The sequence below is a fragment of the Zalophus californianus genome, chromosome 6 (assembly GCF_009762305.2).
Source record: "Zalophus californianus isolate mZalCal1 chromosome 6, mZalCal1.pri.v2, whole genome shotgun sequence".
Taxonomy (NCBI): domain Eukaryota; kingdom Metazoa; phylum Chordata; class Mammalia; order Carnivora; family Otariidae; genus Zalophus; species Zalophus californianus.
Window position 1 is genome coordinate 142,352,333 of NC_045600.1, and position 21,612 is coordinate 142,373,944.

The window sequence follows — 21,612 nt, forward strand, 5'->3', positions numbered from 1 at the left end:
ACTCTGCACCCTACCTCAACTCTCCACGGCACCCCAACTCTCCACCATACCCTGACTCTCCACCGTACCTCGACTCTCCACCGTACCTCGACTCTCCACCATACCTCGACTCTCCACCATACCTCGACTCTCCACCGTACCTCGACTCTCCACCATACCTCGACTCTCCACCGTACCTCGACTCAGGTGGCAGTCTTCTGAGTGTCAACTGCCTCCACCGACCGTGGATCCCACAGGTCCAAGGTGGTACCCAATATAGCCCTTCTCCCCTGTCTTGCTCACTGGACAAATTTCCTTACCTGAAGAAATGACATAGCCAAGTCCTATGTAAGGTCGGCACACATGCTCTCCTACCCAACTTACTTCTCACCTAGGAGGCACCCTATTGTTTAATGCTTCCCAGGCCCTCCCTCCTCTCTGCACGGAAAGCTATCCCTCAGTAGACTACCTGACTCCATGACAGAATTCACGTTCCAGTGTATGACAAAATTTTCTGTAAATGCGTCTTCATGCCTTAGAAGCTATGGAGGTTCAGAGATACTGATTTTTGAAGAAATCTATCCATCCAGCTGATCAAAACAAGTAGGAGGCAGAAGAATAAGAGAGACCTTGACAGAATTCTACAGTTAAAACTACCCAGGATTAACAACACGGGGGCTTGGCATTCATCGTTCATTCAACAGATCCTTATAAAAAGCCATGAGCCAGGCACTGTGCTGCATGCTGGGGATAAGAGCAGGACAACCTGGATAATGGAGTCAGATCTGCACAACTTGGTTGGGTCTAGGAAGTAAGTCCATGTCCTACAGACAAGAGCCCAACTGTGTTTTGAATGTCACCTCAGAAAGGCTGTTTGGAAGGGCAGCAGTAGCAGAAGCAAAAGCTGATCCAGCCTGCCCACCAACGGGGAGCCTGCAAGTAACACATAACCTGACTGGTTGGTTGGCAGTCAGGGAACAAACCAGAGAAGGTTGACAGGTTAATCCCTGAGGAACTTCTATAGGACAGTGGGAGAAAACAAGACATGGCCTCTGGCATACTCAGACTGAGCATCTGGTCTACCCGCTGGGCTTCAGTACAAGTCATTCATTAGGAGTCCCTGGCTTCCAGGCCCCCCCCAGAGTAGATTCTCAGTCACCCCCCCTTCCTGCTGAATAATGCTGTATGCAAGAGTCCCCAGGGTGGGTCAGGAAGACCGACCCATCCGGTGGTGCTGCTGATGAGCAGACTCAGGTGGAGGGGAGTCAGAACAGTCCACTGCATGCCCTGGCCTTGAGGGGCCTCAGCAAGGGAACACACCACCTCTGGTCGGACAGCCCCAGGGCTGTATGTGGAGACACCTTAACAGAAGTGTTCTTCAACATGTTAGAGTTCCGCTTACAGGAACACAGATGTAACAGAAAGCACAAGAGTTTTGGAACCAAAGAGACCTGGGTAGAATTCTGGCAGTTGTGAGATTTCTGGTACTTCACAACGTTTGTGAGTTTATCTCCTCATCTTTACAACAAAAGTAATGCCTGTACACACTTCACAGGACTGTGGAAGCATTAAAATCACGTGATGGACTTCACGTAGGAAGCAGTCAGTAACTAGTGGTTTTTAGTCATTCCATCCCCCATCCTGAGCTATTGAGGACAGCTTTCAGAGCCCTGCTGTTCCATTACAGGACGTAAGACACTGCCAGGAAGACAAAGGTAGTGCTGGACACAAGACTTGGGGTCTAAGGGAAACACCCACTTCTAACAGTAAAAGGCTTCCTTCCCAGCAAGAGGTGAGGCCTCAGGGTAGGCAGAGTCTAGAGAGCGGGACCCCACAAAGTACCATATCCAAACGAATACTGGCCTTGTGGGCACAAATCTCAAAACCAAATTCCACTCCAGGGTCTTCAAGCAGGCCTCTGAGGCCAATGGAACCCATGCAGCAGAAGGACTCTAGTCCCTTCAGAAAGGTCTCCATGTACCAGCCTCACGCTGAGAACCTGATGAAAGGCTGTCCCTACGCCAAAACAAACAAACAAAAACAAACAAACAAAAAATCCCAAAACCCTTAGGGGAGAAAATGGAAGTATCCATCATAGCAACTATCATGCTGCATTTGATATGCCTTCTCACCTCTTTTCCCTTGATAGCCATGGGGATTTTATTCACTGATGAATCACCTAGTACGTACCTGGCACACAGCTAGGGCTCAATGACTGATAGTCTTGGCTAAATTTATTCAAGCAAAAGCCCTGCTATCTCTACCCTTGCCCCCAACATTGCTAAATACTTAAAAGTGGCAGAAGATGGTCAAACGTAAAGCTATAGCTGCCTGGGGAAATATATCACCAAACAGAGCCCAAGGAACAAGCGTGCACCTTGCGCTCCGCACAGACAGCCCAGTGCCATGCTGTAAGGATAACTCCCAGACTGTACAGAGCTGTTGAAATAGCTCCTCCCCCTGAAGAGAGTGAGCTAGTTGGTCTTCAGATGGGAAGGCAGTGTAGGCATTGGAATGTGGGCTGCATGTTCCCGCATTGCTGGCAGGGGTGCCCAATCTGGCACCGCAGCTGGCTGGTGGGAGGGCTACACCCTACCCCAGTAGGCAGTACCCTCATGTGCGCTTTCCGAGAAGGCCCCGAGCTCAGAGAAAGACGACGGATGGCCATCACCAAAGCTTCAACATTCAAGGACATCATGGATGTTAGGGATGAGTGTGTCCTTAACCCTCAGAAGGGAAGACAGAGCCACACCAACCCTGCCCATAGCCAGATCATACCACTGGGGCAGCCCTCTGGTCCCTGCGAATGCTAGGGCCACAGACTGCAGTCCCTCCCTGATCCACAGAATCATGTAATATTTATCACGAAAGTGCCTGAGATGAAAGGTGGAGAAATAAATCAATCCCCACTTTGGAGACAAATAGCCGTAAGCACAGGACATTCGGTAGCAGGGAAGCCAGAGAAATTTTGGTTGTGTCCAAGCTATTTTTTATAGCCCAATTTCACAGTAACTTTCAGGCCATGTTCTCCAAGGCCCAAGTTGGGTCCTCCTGCAATTCTATGTGCTGTAATACTTTTCAAAAGGACCCCTGTAGCTAAGACAGACCAGAGCCAAAGAAGGGCCACGCCCCAACCTGGTGTCAGTGAAATAGTGCCTTAGTCCAACAGGGATCACACAGACAGGTGCCCACCTCCTCTGTGAGCTCTTCTGTCTTTTGCTCAGATACCCTGGGACTGAGGACAAGGCCAGCTTCACAGGCTATCCAGGTCGACCTCAGAGTACCACGTAAGAGAAGTGACCACGGCCTCCAAGCCAAGATCTCCAGGCACAGGATACACGCTTGCCCAGGGGAACAAGGCACCTACCAACATTTCTGGACAAACCTGAGTCAGCTCAAGGCCAGTACTTCAAGAAATTCTACCTTAACCAGAGGTAGTTACTTAGGGCAAAGCTGTTCCCCATCCTCAATCAAATAAAAAAAAAAATCCAGCCCCCTACCCCCAATCAAATGGGATTTTGCTGAAACAACTGGCCATTAAAATGCCAACAGACACAACAGTCCCAGGCTCTGCAAAGCATTCTAAAAAAAGACCTGCGCCAAACAGGGTGGAGGCCAGAGAAATCAACAAGACAGCACCTTGCTGCCTTGACTGTCAGTTTCTGGAGCAGGGGAGGCGAGGGAAGGATGGCAGGCTCAGTGCATCCCATGGTCAGCACCAACAGCAAATGGCTGCCCCACCCCCACTACCTTTCCATCTTCCCAAAGTATCTGCTGCTGATACTCTCTTTATTAAGACACAATTCACATAAAGAAAAATACATGGATTTTAAGTTCCCTGTCATATTTCCTAAGTTCCCAATTCTTCCCGAATACTCCAAGACTTGGGTCCGGCCAACCCTACACACCACCACCCCCGCCCCGCCATGTACCACAAGAGGGAAATAAACAGGCACTGGGAAGGTCTCATCAGAAGCAGCTCAAGGGGTTGCCAAGAAGCCCCTTCAATCTGTCCCCACCAAATCCTCCCAAGGCAACAAGGAGTCCTAAAGGGGAGTGGCTCTTCATCCATTTGGTTACCCTTCACACAAAGAAAAACAAAGCCTCCGCAGCTTAGAGTTACTCCACCCCAATGACCCTGCCTACCCCTTGCCAGGGTTCAATGCTCTTACCCATATGTTAAGCCAATTCCAATAATCCTAATGTCACCCAGCCTCACCTGAGGTTAAAATTATTCCCTTGCCATGTTTCAGGGACCACCCATCCTCATATACAGGTCCCTAGTTTTAAAAACCACTGAGAAACAGAATCTGGACATCCAGTGATCAGCCCCTTAGGTCCCCTCCCCCACCTAAAAGTGTTTTGCTTCATCATCTCCAAGACAGGCCTGGGCGCTAGGGGGTTAGCTGGATCTTTTCTGCATAAGACTGTCACCTTGGGGACCCTTCTCAGGGCCACCCCAGGTGCAGACTAACAACTCCAGGGAATTTATCAGGGTAAGTGGAAAAGCCATGCCTGCCTTTACAAGCAACCATCTGTCCTGCCACACTAACAGCCAGCATTTCCATCTCTTGCAAAACAGCTCCATGTTGTATTGGGGTGGGGGGGGTGATGCAAAGGGGAAGAGAACAACTGTTGCTGTGGGTGTCTTCGGTCGCCACCCCACGCGTCCCCCTCCCCCAGCCAACTCGTTGCCTGGCACTCACCCGAGTGTGTGCTGCTCTGGGCTGAGGAATCTGAGTCCTGGGTGCTCCAGGGTCGGTCCCAGCCTGTGAGACTGAGGGACTGCAGGCCAAGGCACAAGTCATTTGCATCTGGGAGGCCCCGGGAAGAATCTTGCGCAGAGGTGGGGAAAAGCATCCTGCTTGCAACTGTTTCTTCAGAGTCCTGGAAGTCTGCTTTGGACAGGACGACAGCAGAAACCCCAGAGTTAAGGGCTGTTTTCCCCAGTATCATCGACAATAAGTATTATTAATAGTAGTTTCCCCAAGCCCAAGAAACAGACATCCAAGCTGGCTGGACGCTGCGGCCGCTGCCTCTGCACTTTTGGGGGCGTTAGAGCGAGAGCAGTTGCCATACAGCCCCCCTCCCCACATACACACCCCTATCCCGTCTGCATTACAGACTGGGCCAGCATGTGATCAGGCTGCTGATGCTTCCCGCTGCCAGTGACATCAGCCGGCTGAGCCGTGCAATAGAGAGCGGCATCATCCCTCACAGAATGGGGGAGGAGCAGGAGGGGACGACAGGGAGGAGACTTGCCTCCCCGGGAAAAGATAGCACAACAGCTACTTGGAACAGTCCGGGTGCAGTGCCGGTAAGTCAGGGTTCCGAGGCAGCGCCCTCCGGTCTCCAGCAATGGTGGCCAAGCGGCCCTCAGGCACGACTGAAGTCCTCTCTGCTGACAGCAAAGCCAAAGCAGCCGACTGCCTGCTTGTGGAGCTCTGCCCTCCTGCCCCTCCCTTCCCCTCCCTCTGCTCTCCACCCCCAAACCCAAAAACACTCTAGTCCTGGACTCTCTCCAGCTGCTTGCTCAAGCCCTGGTTTTGCAGCCCAATGCAAAGCTTCACAATCCTGCTAGCAAAAATCTATGTGCTCCAAGTGGCCCTGAGCAGCACCCTGACACAGCAGTGTTTACCACGGAGGAAGAGAATCACCTTCAGAAAAACACGGCACACTGGGACCCTGGGGAACACCACCTGGTGCTCCAGGCTTGTCTGGAGCAGTTTATCACAGAGAAAAGGGGTCAGCTGTGGCAGATGGAAGGGACTCTGTGTTGCTCAGGGGTGTCTCACAGCCCACACGCCCGGGTAAGCTCTGCCCTGACCAGGACAATCCCCGTCCCCAACAGGATGGGCAGTGAGTCATGAGCAGAAAGGTCAGGTCCAGCTCCCCTACCCTCTGGCAACCACAGGGACAGACTGGGGCGACACTGCTAGAACACTGTCAGAGAGACGGAAAGAGGAGAAACGGTCCCAGTTGTAATCTGCCTCGTCAGAGATCAGGAGCTTCCCCCACCCCGCTCTGTTGACACTCTTTCTCCGGCCTTCCAAGAGCACTCAGAGCTACGCTGGCCAGCCGGGTAGTGAGCCGGATGCCTCACTCAGGGGTGCTGCCCGGGACCCAGGCCCTACTTCTGTGACCACTCACAGCTCCAGCAACAAAGTCCAGCTCTGCGCAGAGATTGTGGAACCGCCACCATTTCCTCTTTCCCAACGTGCTCTCCCCCCCCATCAGTCCTTTTCCATCATGACCTGTAGTCACAAGGCTCCCCCCTCAGAAAAGAAGGCAGAGCCAAGTCCCAGTCCCGGCAGGCAGGCCACTCACACCTAGACCAGGCTGGAAGCACGCCACCTTGCTTGCTCTCCTGTGTTCCACGAGCAGTAACCAGATACAGGAAGCAGGCCCACCTGGGACTGCCCGTGACAGGGTCCCAGGCGGGCAGAGGTGGGGATAGTGCTGTTCGCCACAGGAGAAGCTACAGAGCCACCTGCACTATGTCCCCTCGTGTCCTGAGGCACGCGGGCATAGCCGAGAGGGGAGACATGACCAGTCCGTGGGAGGGACTCCTCCCCTTGGAGGTGGTTTTTTTTTTTTTTTTTTTTTTTTTTTTTTTTTTTTTTTTTTAAAGATTTTATTTATTTATTTGAGAGAGAGAGAGAATGAGAGATAGAAAGCACGAGAGGGGAGAGGGTCAGAGGGAGAAGCAGACTCCCTGCTGAGCAGGGAGCCCGATGCGGGACTCGATCCCGGGACTCCAGGATCACGACCTGAGCCGAAGGCAGTCGCTTAACCAACTGAGCCACCCAGGCGCCCGGAGGTGGTTTTTTCTTTTTCTTTTCTTTTTTCTTTTCCCCAGAGCTTTGCTGCTGTGTCATCCAACCACGTTATTCCTGTCTGGCTGTAGGTACTCTGCTCTCTGTCTGTGTTTGTTAAAGCCCTGCTCACCACTGCACCATGCTGTGCTGTCCTCACCCCAGAACACTCCCTCCTGCTTCTCTATGTCTCCACTTCACACAAGCTAAGGGTATACTTTAAAAATAATCTGCATATACTAATTACAAAAATGTAATGCTACCTTTAAAAACATCCATATTTAAGTACCCATTCCCCCCCAAACCACCTTTCCATATAGTCTCTGCTACCCACCGTGAGGCCACCTACGCCTAGAAGCCACTGTCCCTCCCCAACCTCTAAAATGAGGGTTTTGTGTACATGACTACCCCCATGACCCTGACAAAGAGAACCTAATCACTAACCCTACTCTTGCTGCCCAAAGTCCAACGTGGCTTGGGCCACTGGGAGTTTGTTACAAATGCAGAATCTCAGGCCCCCCTGAGACCTACAGAAATGATCTACATTTTAACAGGATTCCCAGTTGCTGTGTAGGCACATGAAAGTTTGAGCGATGTGTCTATACAACTTCCACCACCTTCCCACCCCAAGCTGACTGATCCAGGCCCAAGCAGCAGGGTTGTTTAAGGACACTGATGGCTACGTGCACCCAGAAGCTCCGCGATCTAAACACAACCTGACCTCCACCCCCAGAGTCCCCACTACAGGCATCACCTCCGCTCTTATCCAGATCTTCTCCATTCCACGGGTTCTTCCAGAAAAAGGCTTTCACTACCACTGCAGGATTCCTTCACTAGATCCTAAAAATCAATGGAGCCCATACCCGTTAAATGCTTAATGTAGCGGGTTGGGAAAAATTAAATAGCTTTAAAAGTCTGATAGATCTTGCTTTGCCCACCAGGTCGGCCACTGTCTGATCTCAGACAAGTTACTCAGCCTTCCTGAGCATCTTTTTATCTGTAGGGTGGGAACTGCAGCTACCTTTCAGGATCACATAAAGTGTCTCATACGCTGCCTGACACAAAGTATTTCATCAGTGTTTCACTTTCAGTAGGGTGACCATATAATTTATCATCCAAACCAAGGCATTTTTGAGAGAGAAAGGGGGCAAATTTTAATAATCATACCAGAACAAACATCCGGCTTTAAAGTCAGTCAGTCACAGAGACAAAAAGTACAACATTGGATAAATAGTTAATAATGTTGTAGTAACATATGGGGACAGATGGTGACATTATTTACTGTGCAATGAGTAACAGAACTGTCCAATCGCTAGGCTGTACACCTGAAACTAACGTCACGCTCTATGTTAATGATACTTCAATTAAAACAAAATCGTACCAGGACAGCCAGCTTAAACAGAGACCGGAGGCGAACTGGTAGGCACCGTCACTCTATCCACAGCCAGCTGTGTTCAGAAACATTTCACTCAAGGAACAGACTTTTTTTTTTTTTTTTTTTTTTTAAGTAATCCCTATACCCAATGTGGAGCTCAAACTCACGACCCCGAGATCAAGAGTCACACACTCTACTGACTGTACCAGCCAGGTGCCCCTCCAGAAACCTTTTACTCAAAAAGCCTCTTTTCCAATGGCTGCCTAATCCTCTCTCTCCAAATTTACCATTCTGCTCCACCTCCTTCCTCTGTACTGAAAGAAAGTTTGAGGAGCACACTGTCAACCAGGCCAACATGCAGTGAGGGAAGAGGTCTGAAAGGCAAAGGGTAATTTCACTGAGCAAAAGCTTTTCTTTGCTTCTCAAACTCACCGCGGATGCTGGACAGGAACCTGCCCCTTTTTACTGGACACTATTCATCATCTGTTGCCAAGCACCAACTAAGCACTCTGAAGTACTAAAGCTGGTAACCAGCGCAAGATGAAGTGAAAAATCTCATTCAAAGGCAGTCTATTGAACAATGACTCTCTTAAATGCTTTTTCCTACAACTTTCCTTTATCCATACCTATACAAATACCTATACAAAGCTTCTGATTTAAGTTTCTTAATTTGGTTCAAAATTTTAAAATCATTTCCCTTTGAAAAAATATCAGTTATCTTCTTTACAGTTAATCTCCCAAATTCCTTAGTAGCCATACAACTCAGGGAGATAAGTAAACTGACCCAAAGTTCAAAGTTTGCCACAATCTAAGATACAGCATCCCCTGGCAGACTCAAAATGCAGAGGTGAACCAGGGACCCTGGCTCAGGGGCTTGGAGTGTGGCCTCAACTCTGATCTTTTCCATCTTCTTAGGAACCTGTCCGCCCTCTGATGACTCCTCTGCTGGCAGAACTTAGCACAAAACTGCTCGGGGTCCACTGCAGCCGCCATTCCTGAGCATCTGGGGGGTAGGGGAAGTAAGATGAGAGGAGTGCCAGGAGGCCGTCACCTGTGAAACCATGAAGGCATTCTACAAAGGCAGATGGTGATTGCAAAGTCGGTTGGCTTCACAGAACGGATATATCACAAGGTGATTCTAGGAAAAAGGAGACCTGATTTTGAGGAGGTTACAGGGAAGAAGGTAAGCAAGGTGTGTTTGCATGAGCCCAACCACGGGCCCAAGATGGACCAGACATCAGCCAGGGAGGCCAGGGATGAGAGGGAGACGAGGAGGAAGAAGCTGCAGAGGAGGAAAATGCACTAAATGGCACGAGCAGACTACAAAGTTGCATCTACACCATGAATAGAACAATGTGATGATTCGGTGCGCTGACAGAAATTTTGGTAAAGGAACAGAAGAATACGAACAGTGTATGTGTGAGGTTAGCAGGCTGCTGACGGATGTTCCTTTAGTAACCACATAATTATAACAATACAAAAGTAAGATCTCTCCTCTCCTTCCTTTTCCCTCTTTTGACCTTAAAGCAGCACACTATTAGTTTGTTTAGCAACCACACTTGAGCTCTTTTACAAAAATCTCAACTTCATCCCCAGATTCTGGTCCCTGGGAAAAGCAAAGAAGGACATTGGATCGTTTGTCCCCATTAGATTCTTTCAAATGACTAACTTTATAGTCAGCCGAGTCTACTTAGTCAATGACTTATGGTTCTTAAGGTTTTAACAAGCCTATAAAGCAGCATTTCTAATAATGTATTTCTAAAAAGACTGTCTGAAAGAATCTTCTCCAAAAATCCAGAAAACCAAAATGATGGTTTTGAAAATCCATTTTGGCAACTCTGAACAAATGTGCAAGGAGTCAGACATCTGTCAGGATCATGGCAACTCCTCTGTTTGCACTATGGCCCTTAACCGCTCAAGCCAGGGAGACTGCACGCTTCTCCAGAGCAGGACTCCTCAAACTTTAATGGGCATACAGATGAGCAGGCAATCTTTCTGAATCATGGATTCAGATTCGGTGGGTCTGGGTCAAGCCCAGAACTTGCAATCCTAACAAACCCCCAAATGATGTCAACACTCCCGGGATGCTGGCCACGCTCTGAGGAGTACAAGTTTAAAAGGGTTGTTCTACCCCAGACTGTCTCTTCCAGGTAACTCACCCCAGTCTTAATCAGCACTACTTTCTTCATGGTGTTCGCTCCGCTAAACCAGTACCTTCAACAGCTCCCTGTCGCCTCTCAGATCAAAGCCAATCTCCAGGCCCTGGCTCACTTATTAACTTTCTCTTACACTAGTCACCAAACATTAAAGGTTAAGCTTGAGTTAATCACAACTCCGCAGAAGTTCACACTCTAGAGAATAATTTGTTAACCTGCATGCTAACAAGTGAAACAACAGTTTAGGTGAGCATGCATACACGACGGCTAAGACATTCAGGGAAAGCTTACATATGATTTTGTTATATGTCACTATATATCACGTTACAGATTAAGGTAGGAGAGACAACAACTGATTTACTTTCTATGTCCCACCATAAAAATGGGATCCTTGGCTTATTTTAGCCTTGACACTTTTAAATAATCTTCAAATAAAGTCCACAAATTATTTCCATGATAATAAAAAGTGATTTTTATAAGATATTTCTTAAATGAGTATTAACAATGTTTAGTTTTTAAAGTGTCATGTACCACGTTCACATACTGAAAGATTAAATATTGTTAAAAAGTTAATTCCCACTCAATTGAGCCATGTGGTCAATGCAAGCCCAATAATAAACGTGGTCGTTGAGTAATTCAGTGGGGACAGACCCTTTAACACATGCTGCTGGAACCACCACATATCCACATGGGGAAAAAATGCACCCTGAGCTCACACCATATACAAACATTAATTCAATATGGATCAAAGAGAACTTAAAAAGTTAAAACTAAAGTTTCTCTAAGAAAACAGACTCTCTGTGACTTGGGGTGGGGGAATGGACAGACACAAAGGTTTCCTACGGAGGACAGAGAAAGTAATCATCATTGGAAAAAACTTTGGGGGCACCTGGCTCAGTCAGTTAAGCATCTGCCTTCAGCTCAGGTCATGATCCCAGGGTCCTGGGATTGAGTCCCTGCATCGGGCTCCCTGCTCAGTGGAAAGTCGGCTTCTCCCTCTGCCCCATTCCCCATTCGTGCTCTCTCTCAAGTCAATAAAATCTTTAAAAAATATTGAAGAAAAAACTTTTGATAAACGGAACTCATCAAAGTTAAAAACTTCTGTTTATCAGGACACCATTGAGAAAATAATCGGGACAGCTACAAAGTGGGAGAAAATACCCGCAACCATATTTGATAAATGGCTAGTATGTAAAATGTATAAAGAAACCTTAACTCAAAAGAAAAAAAGTACTTTTCAAAAGAGCACAAAATATTGAAAAGATATTTCACAAAGATATATAATTGGTCAGTAAGCACTTGAAAAAGTGCTCAACATCATTAGTCAAAGAAATGTGAACTGGACCACAAGGAACTACATACACACCCACAAGACAGCTAAAATTAGAAAGACTGGCTCCACATTTTGCCAACATTTAGCGCTGCCCATCAGAACTTCTATGCATTATTATGTGCGGTATGATCACTTTTGCAAAAGTCTGCAGATTTCTTATACAACTAAACAGAACACTATCCTATGACCCACCAATCCCACTCCTCAGTACTCAACCAGGAGGAATGAAAGTATGGGTTTACAAACAGGGCTGTACGTGAATGGCGACAGGAGCTTTATTCATGATCACCAAATTCTGGAGACAGCCCAAGTGACCATCAACGGAGGAATAAAATATGGCATATGTATTGACTGGAATATGACTCAGCAGTCAAAAGGAATAAATGGACAGAGGCAACATGGAGCAATCTTAGAGTAATTACAAAAAGAAGCTTTACATAAATGAAATCATATATATATATAATATATATGCACTCTCGTTTGAAGTTCTAGAAACAGTCAAAACTAATTATGTGGTGAAATCTGGTGGTTGCCTCTGCAGGAGAGGGGGTGGGGAGTGGAGGGAGCTAACCGGAAGAGGCAGGAGGAACCTTTATGAGGGGATGGTAATACGCTACATTCTGATGGGAACTGGGGTTGGGTGTGTGCATTTGTCAGGACGCATCTAGTGATCCATATAGGATTTGTGCATTTCACTGTGTAGAAATTCTACCTCAAAAAATTGTAAACAAATACTGAACATTAGTTAATGACATGCATACTGAAGTATTTAGGAGTGAATTATATCCACGTCTGCAACTTACCTTGAAGTGTGTTATGCAAGTAAGATGTACTTCTAAATGGTTAAGGGGATATATAAATGGGTACATGGTAAAGCAACCTGACCAAAAGGTACTGTAGAATCTAGGTGGTGGGTATGATGGGTGTCCTCTTCATAATTCATTCAGCTTTTCTGTATGTTGGAAAACGTTCATAATAAAATGTTGGGGAAAATTAAGTCTGACTTTTCTGACAAAAGCAAGTCTGATTGAACTAATTGGTTTGACAGTAAGAACTGACTTCATGAGCTTTTATAGCTGACATTTTCCATAAGTACAGCAAGTTAGAATCTAGAGACCCAAGGTTTTGACAGTACATACTTAAAAGTGTAAGATAAAAAGCATTTTAAGATACTTTCTTGGCAAAGATGTATTTTCAAATTGACAGTAATTTTCTCAACCCTTTAGGTAAACAGAGGTAAGCAAGGTCTCTAAGTCAAAGAATGATAAACATAGTAGTTATCTAAAACCTTGATAAAGCACTCTTGATATACTTTCAAAAAAACTGATAAATTCAGTAACTGATGACTTAGATAACAAATCTTTTCACAAATTAGATGGTTTCCAGTTCCTTCTTCATCACAAATATGAAGGAGTGAATGGAACTGTCAACAAGTACAAGACTAAAAATAATGACAGATGTCTGATTTTTTTGCATAGAACTCGAGTTCAAACAACTGAGAGACACTGCTCTAACAACTCCTTCACTTCCCATCTATTTATTTATGTGAATAAGTTTAGTCAGAGCACAGACCTATAAAAACAAAAAATAGGAATATATTTGGTGTTGAAAACCCTGTGTCATTCCAGCAATAAGTGAGTCATCAAAATTACATGGGTTTTTTAAATGTCTCATCTCATTAAGAAGCACTTCCAATAAACAATTATTAAAGAAAATTTTATGAAAATTTGTAACATTGAGATTGTCTTAAACCAACTGTCCTAGCGATCAAAGGCCACAGCAATCCAGAACACTTACGGCCTTTTAGTCACAGAAAATAATTTAAAACTTCAATTTATGTACTGTTTTTGTTGCTGAGAAGTATAACATATCAAGACCCATAACTGTAAAATATTACATGAGGATAAAATTCCATGGGAGAAGTAGACTAGAAATATGAGGAAAGGAGAAGAAGAACAATGAAAAATGTCCTACTGTTAAAGAATGGGTTTATAGGGGCGTCTGGGTGGCTCAGTCGGTTAAGCAGTTGCCTTTGGCTCAGGTCATGATCCCAGAGTCCTGGGATCGAGCCCTGCATCTGGCTCCCTGCTCAGCGGGGAGCCTGCTTCTCCCTCTCCCTCTGCCTGCCACTCTGCCTACTTGTGCTATCTCTCTGTCAAACAGATAAATAAAATCTTTAAAAAAAAAAAAAAAAGAATGGGTTTACATATTTTTCAAATAGATAATAGGTATCAAATAGGTCTATTTTTATTCCACTGGATACATTTTCACTTATGATTAGATATCAAATTACATATGCAAGAAGTACGTTGTATTTTTTAAAATTTTTATTGTGGTAAACTATACATAAAACTTTACCATTCTGGCCATTTTTAAATATATAATACAGAGGCATTAAGTACATTTACATTTTTGTGTGCCTCTTGCCACTGTGTATTGCCAGAACTTTCTCAAATTGAAACACTGTGCCTATTTAAACACTAACTCCCCACAAGCCCCATCTCCAGTCCCTGGTAACCACTTTCTGTCTCTATGGATTCAACTACTTCAGGAACCTCATAGAAGTGAAATCATACATTATCTGTCCTTTGTGTCCAAGGTTCCAGGTTCATCCATGTTGTAGCGTGTACTGGAATGTCCTTCCTAAGGCTGAATAATATTCCAGTGTATTCACCACATTTTGTTTATCCACTCAACTGTCAATGGACATTTGGGTTATTTCTACCTGTTGGCTATTGTGAATAGTACTGCTGTGAACACTGGTGTACAAATATGGGTTCAATTCCTTTGCATATATACCTAGAAATGGAACTGATGGTAATTCTACATTTAATGTTTTATTTTTGGGAAACACCACACAGCTTTCCACAGTGGCAGCACCATTTTACATTCAGCAATGCACACGTGTTCCAAATCCTCCACATTATCACCCACACGGCCTTTCTATTGTTTTGACAATGACCATCCTAATGGGTGTGAACTGACACCTTGGTGGTTGTTTTTTTGATCAATGAGATGTATACAAACAGATGTTTGAAGACTGCTGCTGCCTCATTCATTAATCTCCTAGACCATGTTTTTATAAATCTCCCACACACCAGGATTTTGTTTGAACTATTTTTCTTCCTGTGGCATCCAAGTCGTCCTAAAGGCAAATGCCATCTTCCCATAGGATTCTGCTTCCCTGATCACAGTGACGGTCCACAGGTGAACATGTGACCCAACGTGAGCCACAATAACCCATTCCTAGGACTAGAGAGACCAGTCCAGGTATGGGCACAATTCACAGCAAGCTAACTGGGAGTCCTTTTTGGGATTTTTCTAATTAGATATAGCAGAGGAGGAACAATTTCCTCGCTTCATGATGCTAGAGAATGTGAACATATCTCCTTCCACAGATAATAGGGCAACTGTGCAAAAGGAGAAAATGAAACCCACACTTGGGGAGAGGCTGCAAAGAGACAAGATCTTGACACAATTGAAGGCCTTGGATTCAGCATCCTTGCTTAGTTTTCTAGCCATTTCTTCCTGTTCTGTGAGGTATATACCAAGAGCCTTCCAACACATCTCACATTTTGGTAAGATTAGTTCTAATCAGTGTTTGATCAGTTGCCAATAAGAGTGTTCTGCATAATTCGGGCCCTTTAAGCAGGGATTGACCAAACAAGTAATCACTACCGGAAGAGAATCTCTGGGACCAAAGTCCCTAATGCCCCGCCACCAGATGAGTGTCAGCCACAAAGAAAAGCAGGAAAGGATCCAAAAGACCACTTGGTTAAATCTTTTCACCCCCACTAGAGAGCAAACAAGGCCCAGAGAGGGCCAAAGCGACAAAGCTACCAGGTGGCAGAGGTGGGATCCAAATCCAGGGACCAAGCTATTCTGCCTCTCTCCTACCCTGGGGCACTTTCTCAGGCCAGGTCTGCCTCATACATGTCCCAACTCAGGGTTGTTTTATCTGTAAATTATTAGTGGATTCTCTTTTTTCCACTTAGGTCCCCATGCAGCATTGTACTGAAACCAACCCATCAGGAGTTCAATTCTTTTTTTTTTTTTTTAAGATTTTATGTATTTATTTGAGAGAGAGAGAGAGAGTGAGAGCACAAGCAGGGGGAGTGGCAGGCAGAGGGAGAAGCAGGCTCCCCACGGAGCAGGGAGCCCGACATGGGGCTCAATCCCAGGACCCTGGGATCATGACCCGAGCCGAAGGCAGACGGTTAACAGACTGAGCCACCCGGGCGCCCCAACAGTTCAATTTTTAACACTCACTTCTCTCCCCTCTTATTACCCTCCCCCCAATCTCCCACTTCTTCAGCAAAATGTGAAATTCATATTCTGGGGTTTCCAAGACTCCACTGCCATGTGCGTGCATTATTTTTGAAAGTGACCATTTAACTTCTTCCCCATGGAACTCAAGAGAGGACTTATGATTCAAGTCCAGCTCCACATGATCTATGGCTCCTGGCGTGGCAGCATCTGGAACAGAAGTTCTTGAAGACTCTGGTCCAGGGTCCTGGACTATGATATACTGCCAGAGGCTGAGCCTGAGTTGCATGTAAAACTAGTGTGATCTAAACACAATGACGTGTGATGCTCTACTGTTCAAATTCGGGGTTTGCACAAGTTCCTTAAACATGACACCAAACTGGAGACTCCTTACAGTGCCAAACCACAGCAGATCTAGAGAATATAAAAGCCAGTGATTTTTAAAAGGACTCGGTGCTTTCATATCCTATGGAAAGATGAATCTTGTATGTGTCTGGAAGGTAATCTGACATGTCCATCACTCAAAGCTTTGAAAGATACTTATTTGATAGAGTTTTACTTCAGGAGATTTATTCTATATCTAAATAACCACGTATGTAGCCAAAAGTTTTAACTTTAGGTACTTTCTACTAGTGTTTAAAACAGACACATATGTAAGCAAATGATATCCAATAGTTTGAAATTCTTAACTTTTTAAACCATGAACAATTTGGCAGTCTGCTAAAGCATATTGATACCTTCTAAGAATAATGTTGTTAAATATGTAAAATAGTAATAATTTGGGTTTTTTTTTTTAAAGATTTTATTTGAGAGAGAGCATGTGACTTGGGGCAGGGGGGTGGTGCAGAGAGGGAGAAGCAGCTCCCCGCTGAGCAGGGAGCCTAATGTGTGACTCCATCCCAGGACCCCAGGATCATGACCTGAGCTGAAGGCAGTCGCTTAACCAACTGAGCCACCCAGGTACCCCAGTGATAATTTTGAAGTAAAGATGAGTATAGACAACATTTCAAAATATGTGCAATGACTGTAAAGAAATCAGATACAAAATGTCTGACCATCCTACTGACGATGAGGATTACTGCCAAAGTTATTAGACCCTGCGATTATTGTCATTTGTTGCCAACATTTACAATAGAAAGAAATGCTACATTTCAGGTAGACATTGGTAAAAATAAGGATCTATTCACCTGTCCAAGTTCCTAGACTCCCTGAATTCTATCCATGGATCTGGGTTAAGAATCCCATATTGTGTCTATTTACACAGTAAAATGCTATGTAACTTTGACAGAGACACAGAAAACCAATGACTCTAAAAGATAAAAGGAAGACAAAGAGGCACATCGCTACATAGTGTGTTCAGAAAGCTTCCGCTTTAATAAATATGTGTGTGTGTGTGTGTATATATATATATATATATATATATATATATATATATATGTGTTAGAAAAATACTGGATATGCTAAAACGTTAGTTATCCCTGAGTAGTGGGACTACATAAGATTCTTTTCCTTTTGTCTGTTTTACAATGAACATATTGAAACAAGAAAAACATACAGGTTATTAAACAGGGTAAGGTAACTAAGATTTAATATCCCCTAAATAAACTCAAAAAAATTTCTAAAAATTTTTACAAAGAAAAATCCGTATTAAAAGATTTTAAATTTGACATTAGGAGTTCAATAACAATACAAAATTAGGATTATAATTTAAATACAATAAACCACAGAATATTAAAAATAGAAGGGACTTTATGGGGCCCCTGGGTGGCTCAACGGTTAAGCATCTGCCTTCGGCTCAGGTCATGATCCCAGGGTCCTGGGATCGAGCCCCGCATCGGGCTCCCTGCTCCGCGGGGAGCCTGCTTCTCCCTCTCCCACTCCCCCTGCTTGTGTTCCCTCTCTCGCTGTGTCTCTGTCAAATAAATAAAATCTTTAAAAAAAAAAAAATAGGAGGGACTTTGGAGTCCACTTAGTCCAGGCCCCTCACTTATGGATTCCGGCTTTAACCCTTGACCTCTGCACAGTTGCCTCTCTTCCCATAATTGTACTCATTTCTTCTTTAGTCAAAAATAAAAACACTTACGTTCAGAAGCTGGAAGGCGCACACTGCAGTGGGAGTAACACTACCTGTGATCAAAACACCATCAAGCCTTAGCTTTGAGTGGCAAAGCCCCGACATTCCAGCAGATGGGGATGGTACCACACAGATCAAGGATTTTAGAAATTAAACATCACAGTCCCTGCTTTATAAAGCAAGAAAAAGAGCAGAGTCCTTGGACAGGCTCTGGAACAATCTGCTAAGATGCATTTCCTTTCACAGACTGGAGTCTCAGGGTTGGTCCCCCTCCCACTTTCTACCACAGCCCCTCTATACTGTACTCTCCTCAAGTCCAAGTGTTCTCTGTCCCCCTCTCTACAGACAACCTCATATGGAGCTGGGCTGAGAAAGCCAAAGAGCATGAGGTCAGCAGAGTCGGACACAGTGAGGGACAGACACAAAGATGCTGGCATCCAGCTTCGTGCTTGCTCTCCTGCACTCCACATCTGTGATTCCACCCTATAACAGGCCCCGGAGACAAGAGCAAGCCCAGACCCACCTCCGGGGGCAGTGGCAACAGCTTTCTACCGATCATCCACCGGCTCCCCCTGCAGGCCTGACGCTAGCAGCCAGATCGGTCTCGCCTAGAGTGCCCTGTGAGCCCCGACTGTCCACCTACACCAGTACTTCAAGAGGGCTGTTGAGTGATGCTTCCGTGACCTTTCACCTCCCCACCCAACCCCCCGCCAACAATGTAATCTAAGTCCCATAATATCTAAGTCCTCTAATAAGTTCTCAGAGTCCATAATAACCATCGTGGTTCTGCTTCCTGGTCAAACTCTGAGACTGTCTCATAAGGGGACAGCATATGGAGCAACGAAATCATCCCCACGGTAAACAGGACAGCCAGAAATTTCACTTCGAGAGCCAAGGACATAAGCAAATTTGGATTAGCTGCCAGGCTCAAGAATCCTAAGGTGAACCAGAGAGGACGGATGCCACCCCCTGGCAGGCTCAAGAATCCTAAGGTGAACCAGAGAGGACGGATGCCACCCCCTGGCCTGCCGTACTGTGTCCCACATTCCTTTGGGACTGCCGTGTCCCATTCAGAACACACTAGCTACATGGGGCCACTGGGCACTTAAAAAGTAGCTATTCCAACTAGGGAAGTGAATTAACATTTGAATTAAAAAATGGCAACTGGGGTCTGTTATTGGAACACTTTTAGTATGGTTCAGAACAATGTGAATCTACATTTTCAACTTTATATTTTATAAGATTTAAATACATAAACTATTTTGGATGAAAATTTACAGTTCAAATCAAGATAGGCTGTGAATGTGAAATATAATGTAGGTCATTAGAATAAACTGCATATAATCTTGCAATAAATTCATGTATCAAATCATGTTATACACCTAATACTAACACAATGTTATACGTCAAGTGTATCTCAGTGAAAAATTTTAAACTATGTATTCACTGCATTTTGAAGACTTAGTATGAAAAAAACAATAAAATACCTCCTGTTTATATAAATCACATGTTGAATATTTTGGAATAAAATTATTAAAAATGAAAAAGATAAGAACACACGGAGAAGGCATTAGATCCATTTTGTTAAGTGTTGACACCGAAGCTCAAACGAGGTGAAGCCATGTGACCAAGGTGGCTGGGCTGGCTTAGATGTCAAAGTGACACACCAGCACTCGGGGTGGACGTACACTTTACGTCAAAGACAAAAAAGGTAGTACCTCAAGACAATACACAAGGACAGGGTAAAGTAAACCTCACTTTCATTCCTGCAACACTGCTCATCCTCACTTCTAATCTCCTCTAATAGTTTAAAATAGATTTCTCTTATATCATTTTCTATGCATTTGTGAACACCTTTACCAACACTGGTGTTATCCAACTCTAAGTTCTGCCAATGTGTTAGGTTTAAAAAAAGTACTGAAGTGAGATTCTTATGTGTCAGGCAGCAGCTAATATGATAAGGGAAGAAAAAACAGCTATAGCTCTTGCCTTTAGAGATTTGCAAGTCAGTGACTCCAGTGTGCAGCCGTCCAAAGAATCACACCGATGATGAGCTGCCATGTGAGTGAAGACACAAACTGACAGCACAGTACATAAAGGAAGTTCTTGGCCCTGGGGCACCTGGCTGGCTCAGTCAGTGGAGTATGCTGCTCCTGATCTCGCGGTTGTGAGTTCGAGTGCCACGCTGGCTATAGAGACTACTTAAAAATGAATGTTTAAAAAAAAAAAAAAAAGAGGTTCCTGGCCCCATGGGGGAAGGTAGGTTAGGATTTCCCTGAGGAAGTCTGCTTTCCAAATATCTTGTCTGATTTACAACATCTTTGGTTATTAGATAGTTGAAGCATTTTTTTCCTAACAGAAGAATTAAAAACAGCCAGTAGCTATCAATTTTCAGTTCATAACCCCTGCCCTACTTTCTGTGAGGATGAGATCAGGTGGCCTTTCCATCAATAAGATGGTATTATTTTCTTCTACAAGGTTAAAATAAAAAAAAAAACAATGGGGCGCCTGGGTGGCTCAGTTGTTAAGCATCTGCCTTTGGCTCAGGTCATGGTCCCAGGGTCCTGGGATCGAGCCCTGCATCGGGCTCCCTGCTCAGCGGGAAGCCTGCTTCTCCCTCTCACTCCCCCTGCTTGTGTTCCCTCTCTCGCTGTGTCTCTGTCAAATAAATAAATACAATCTTTTAAAAAAAACAACAACCCAGTTGAGTGTAAGATTTGCCCTTTCTAACAATAAATGTTAGAATAACATAAAATAACAATGAATAAAACAAATAAATCTCTAAAAATTTCTGACTACATTTTCCTAAGCATTTGGTTAAGATTTAAAGCACTTTAAACTATAGCACTGTTTGTAGAGACCCCTACTTTTAAAAATTAATTTCCTTTTAAAAAAAGAAAGGCATGTTAAACAAATTTGATCTCTCTCCTGCTCTCTGAATTTTGGTCAGAACAAAAAGTTACCTAAGTTATATTTCGTCTGAAACAGATGGATTGCTGGTAAAAACCAGAAACTCAACTGATGTGCCTAAGAATGAACACTTAAAAGTTAGTCCGTATCCCGTATTCACTGGGAAAGAATCGAAGGACAGAGGTTCAAGGTGGAGTCACAGCTATTCCAAATCTGGATTCACACCTGCGCGCGCACACGCACACGCACGCACACACACACACACACCCCTTCCTCCACAGGGACACAGAGCTACACAGGTGTGACTCAGGACAAGCCCTATTCCTGGCCATCATTAACATCCCAAAGAGTCAAAACTGCCTGTGAGGAGTGTTTGCCCGTCTAAGCCGATTTTAACACATTTTCCTCACAGGATGTTATTCACAGGAACTAGGTAACAATGAATTAAAAAGCTACATATTTTCTTTTAACTTCACAACAAAGGAAGGAATACAATGGTCTTTCAGGCAGTTTGGTTTTTCCAGAGGGTCTGGTGGCGTTTCCAATCAGAGAGAGAGAGAAGGTCAGTAGGAAATTCAACAAGGGAAAAGATAAAACACTAATGCTGTTAAAAAAAAAAAAAAAAAAAGTTGTTCCACTTTAAAACAAATGGGAATTCAACTAAGAATTCTGCTTACCAAACCAGAAAAATTAAAGGTATAATA

General features: G+C 44.6%; 1 protein-coding gene across 13 annotated transcripts in view; it reads right to left on the reverse strand.

The window, feature by feature from the left end:
• CPEB1 (cytoplasmic polyadenylation element binding protein 1) overlaps positions 1 to 21,612 on the reverse strand; it is a 96,234-nt gene that overhangs the window by 20,817 nt on the left and 53,805 nt on the right. For 6 of the 13 annotated variants that reach the window (XM_027569626.1, XM_027569618.1, XM_027569625.1 and 3 more), the window contains exon 3: positions 4,686 to 4,877. In XM_027569626.1, the coding sequence (XP_027425427.1) occupies positions 4,686 to 4,839 (154 nt within the window). In that variant the 5' untranslated portion in view covers positions 4,840 to 4,877. Of the gene's footprint in view, positions 1 to 4,685; positions 4,878 to 5,241; positions 5,449 to 21,612 lie in introns of those variants that run through there. The other 7 variants (XM_027569616.1, XM_027569614.1, XM_027569619.1 and 4 more) reach the window with 3 other exon arrangements.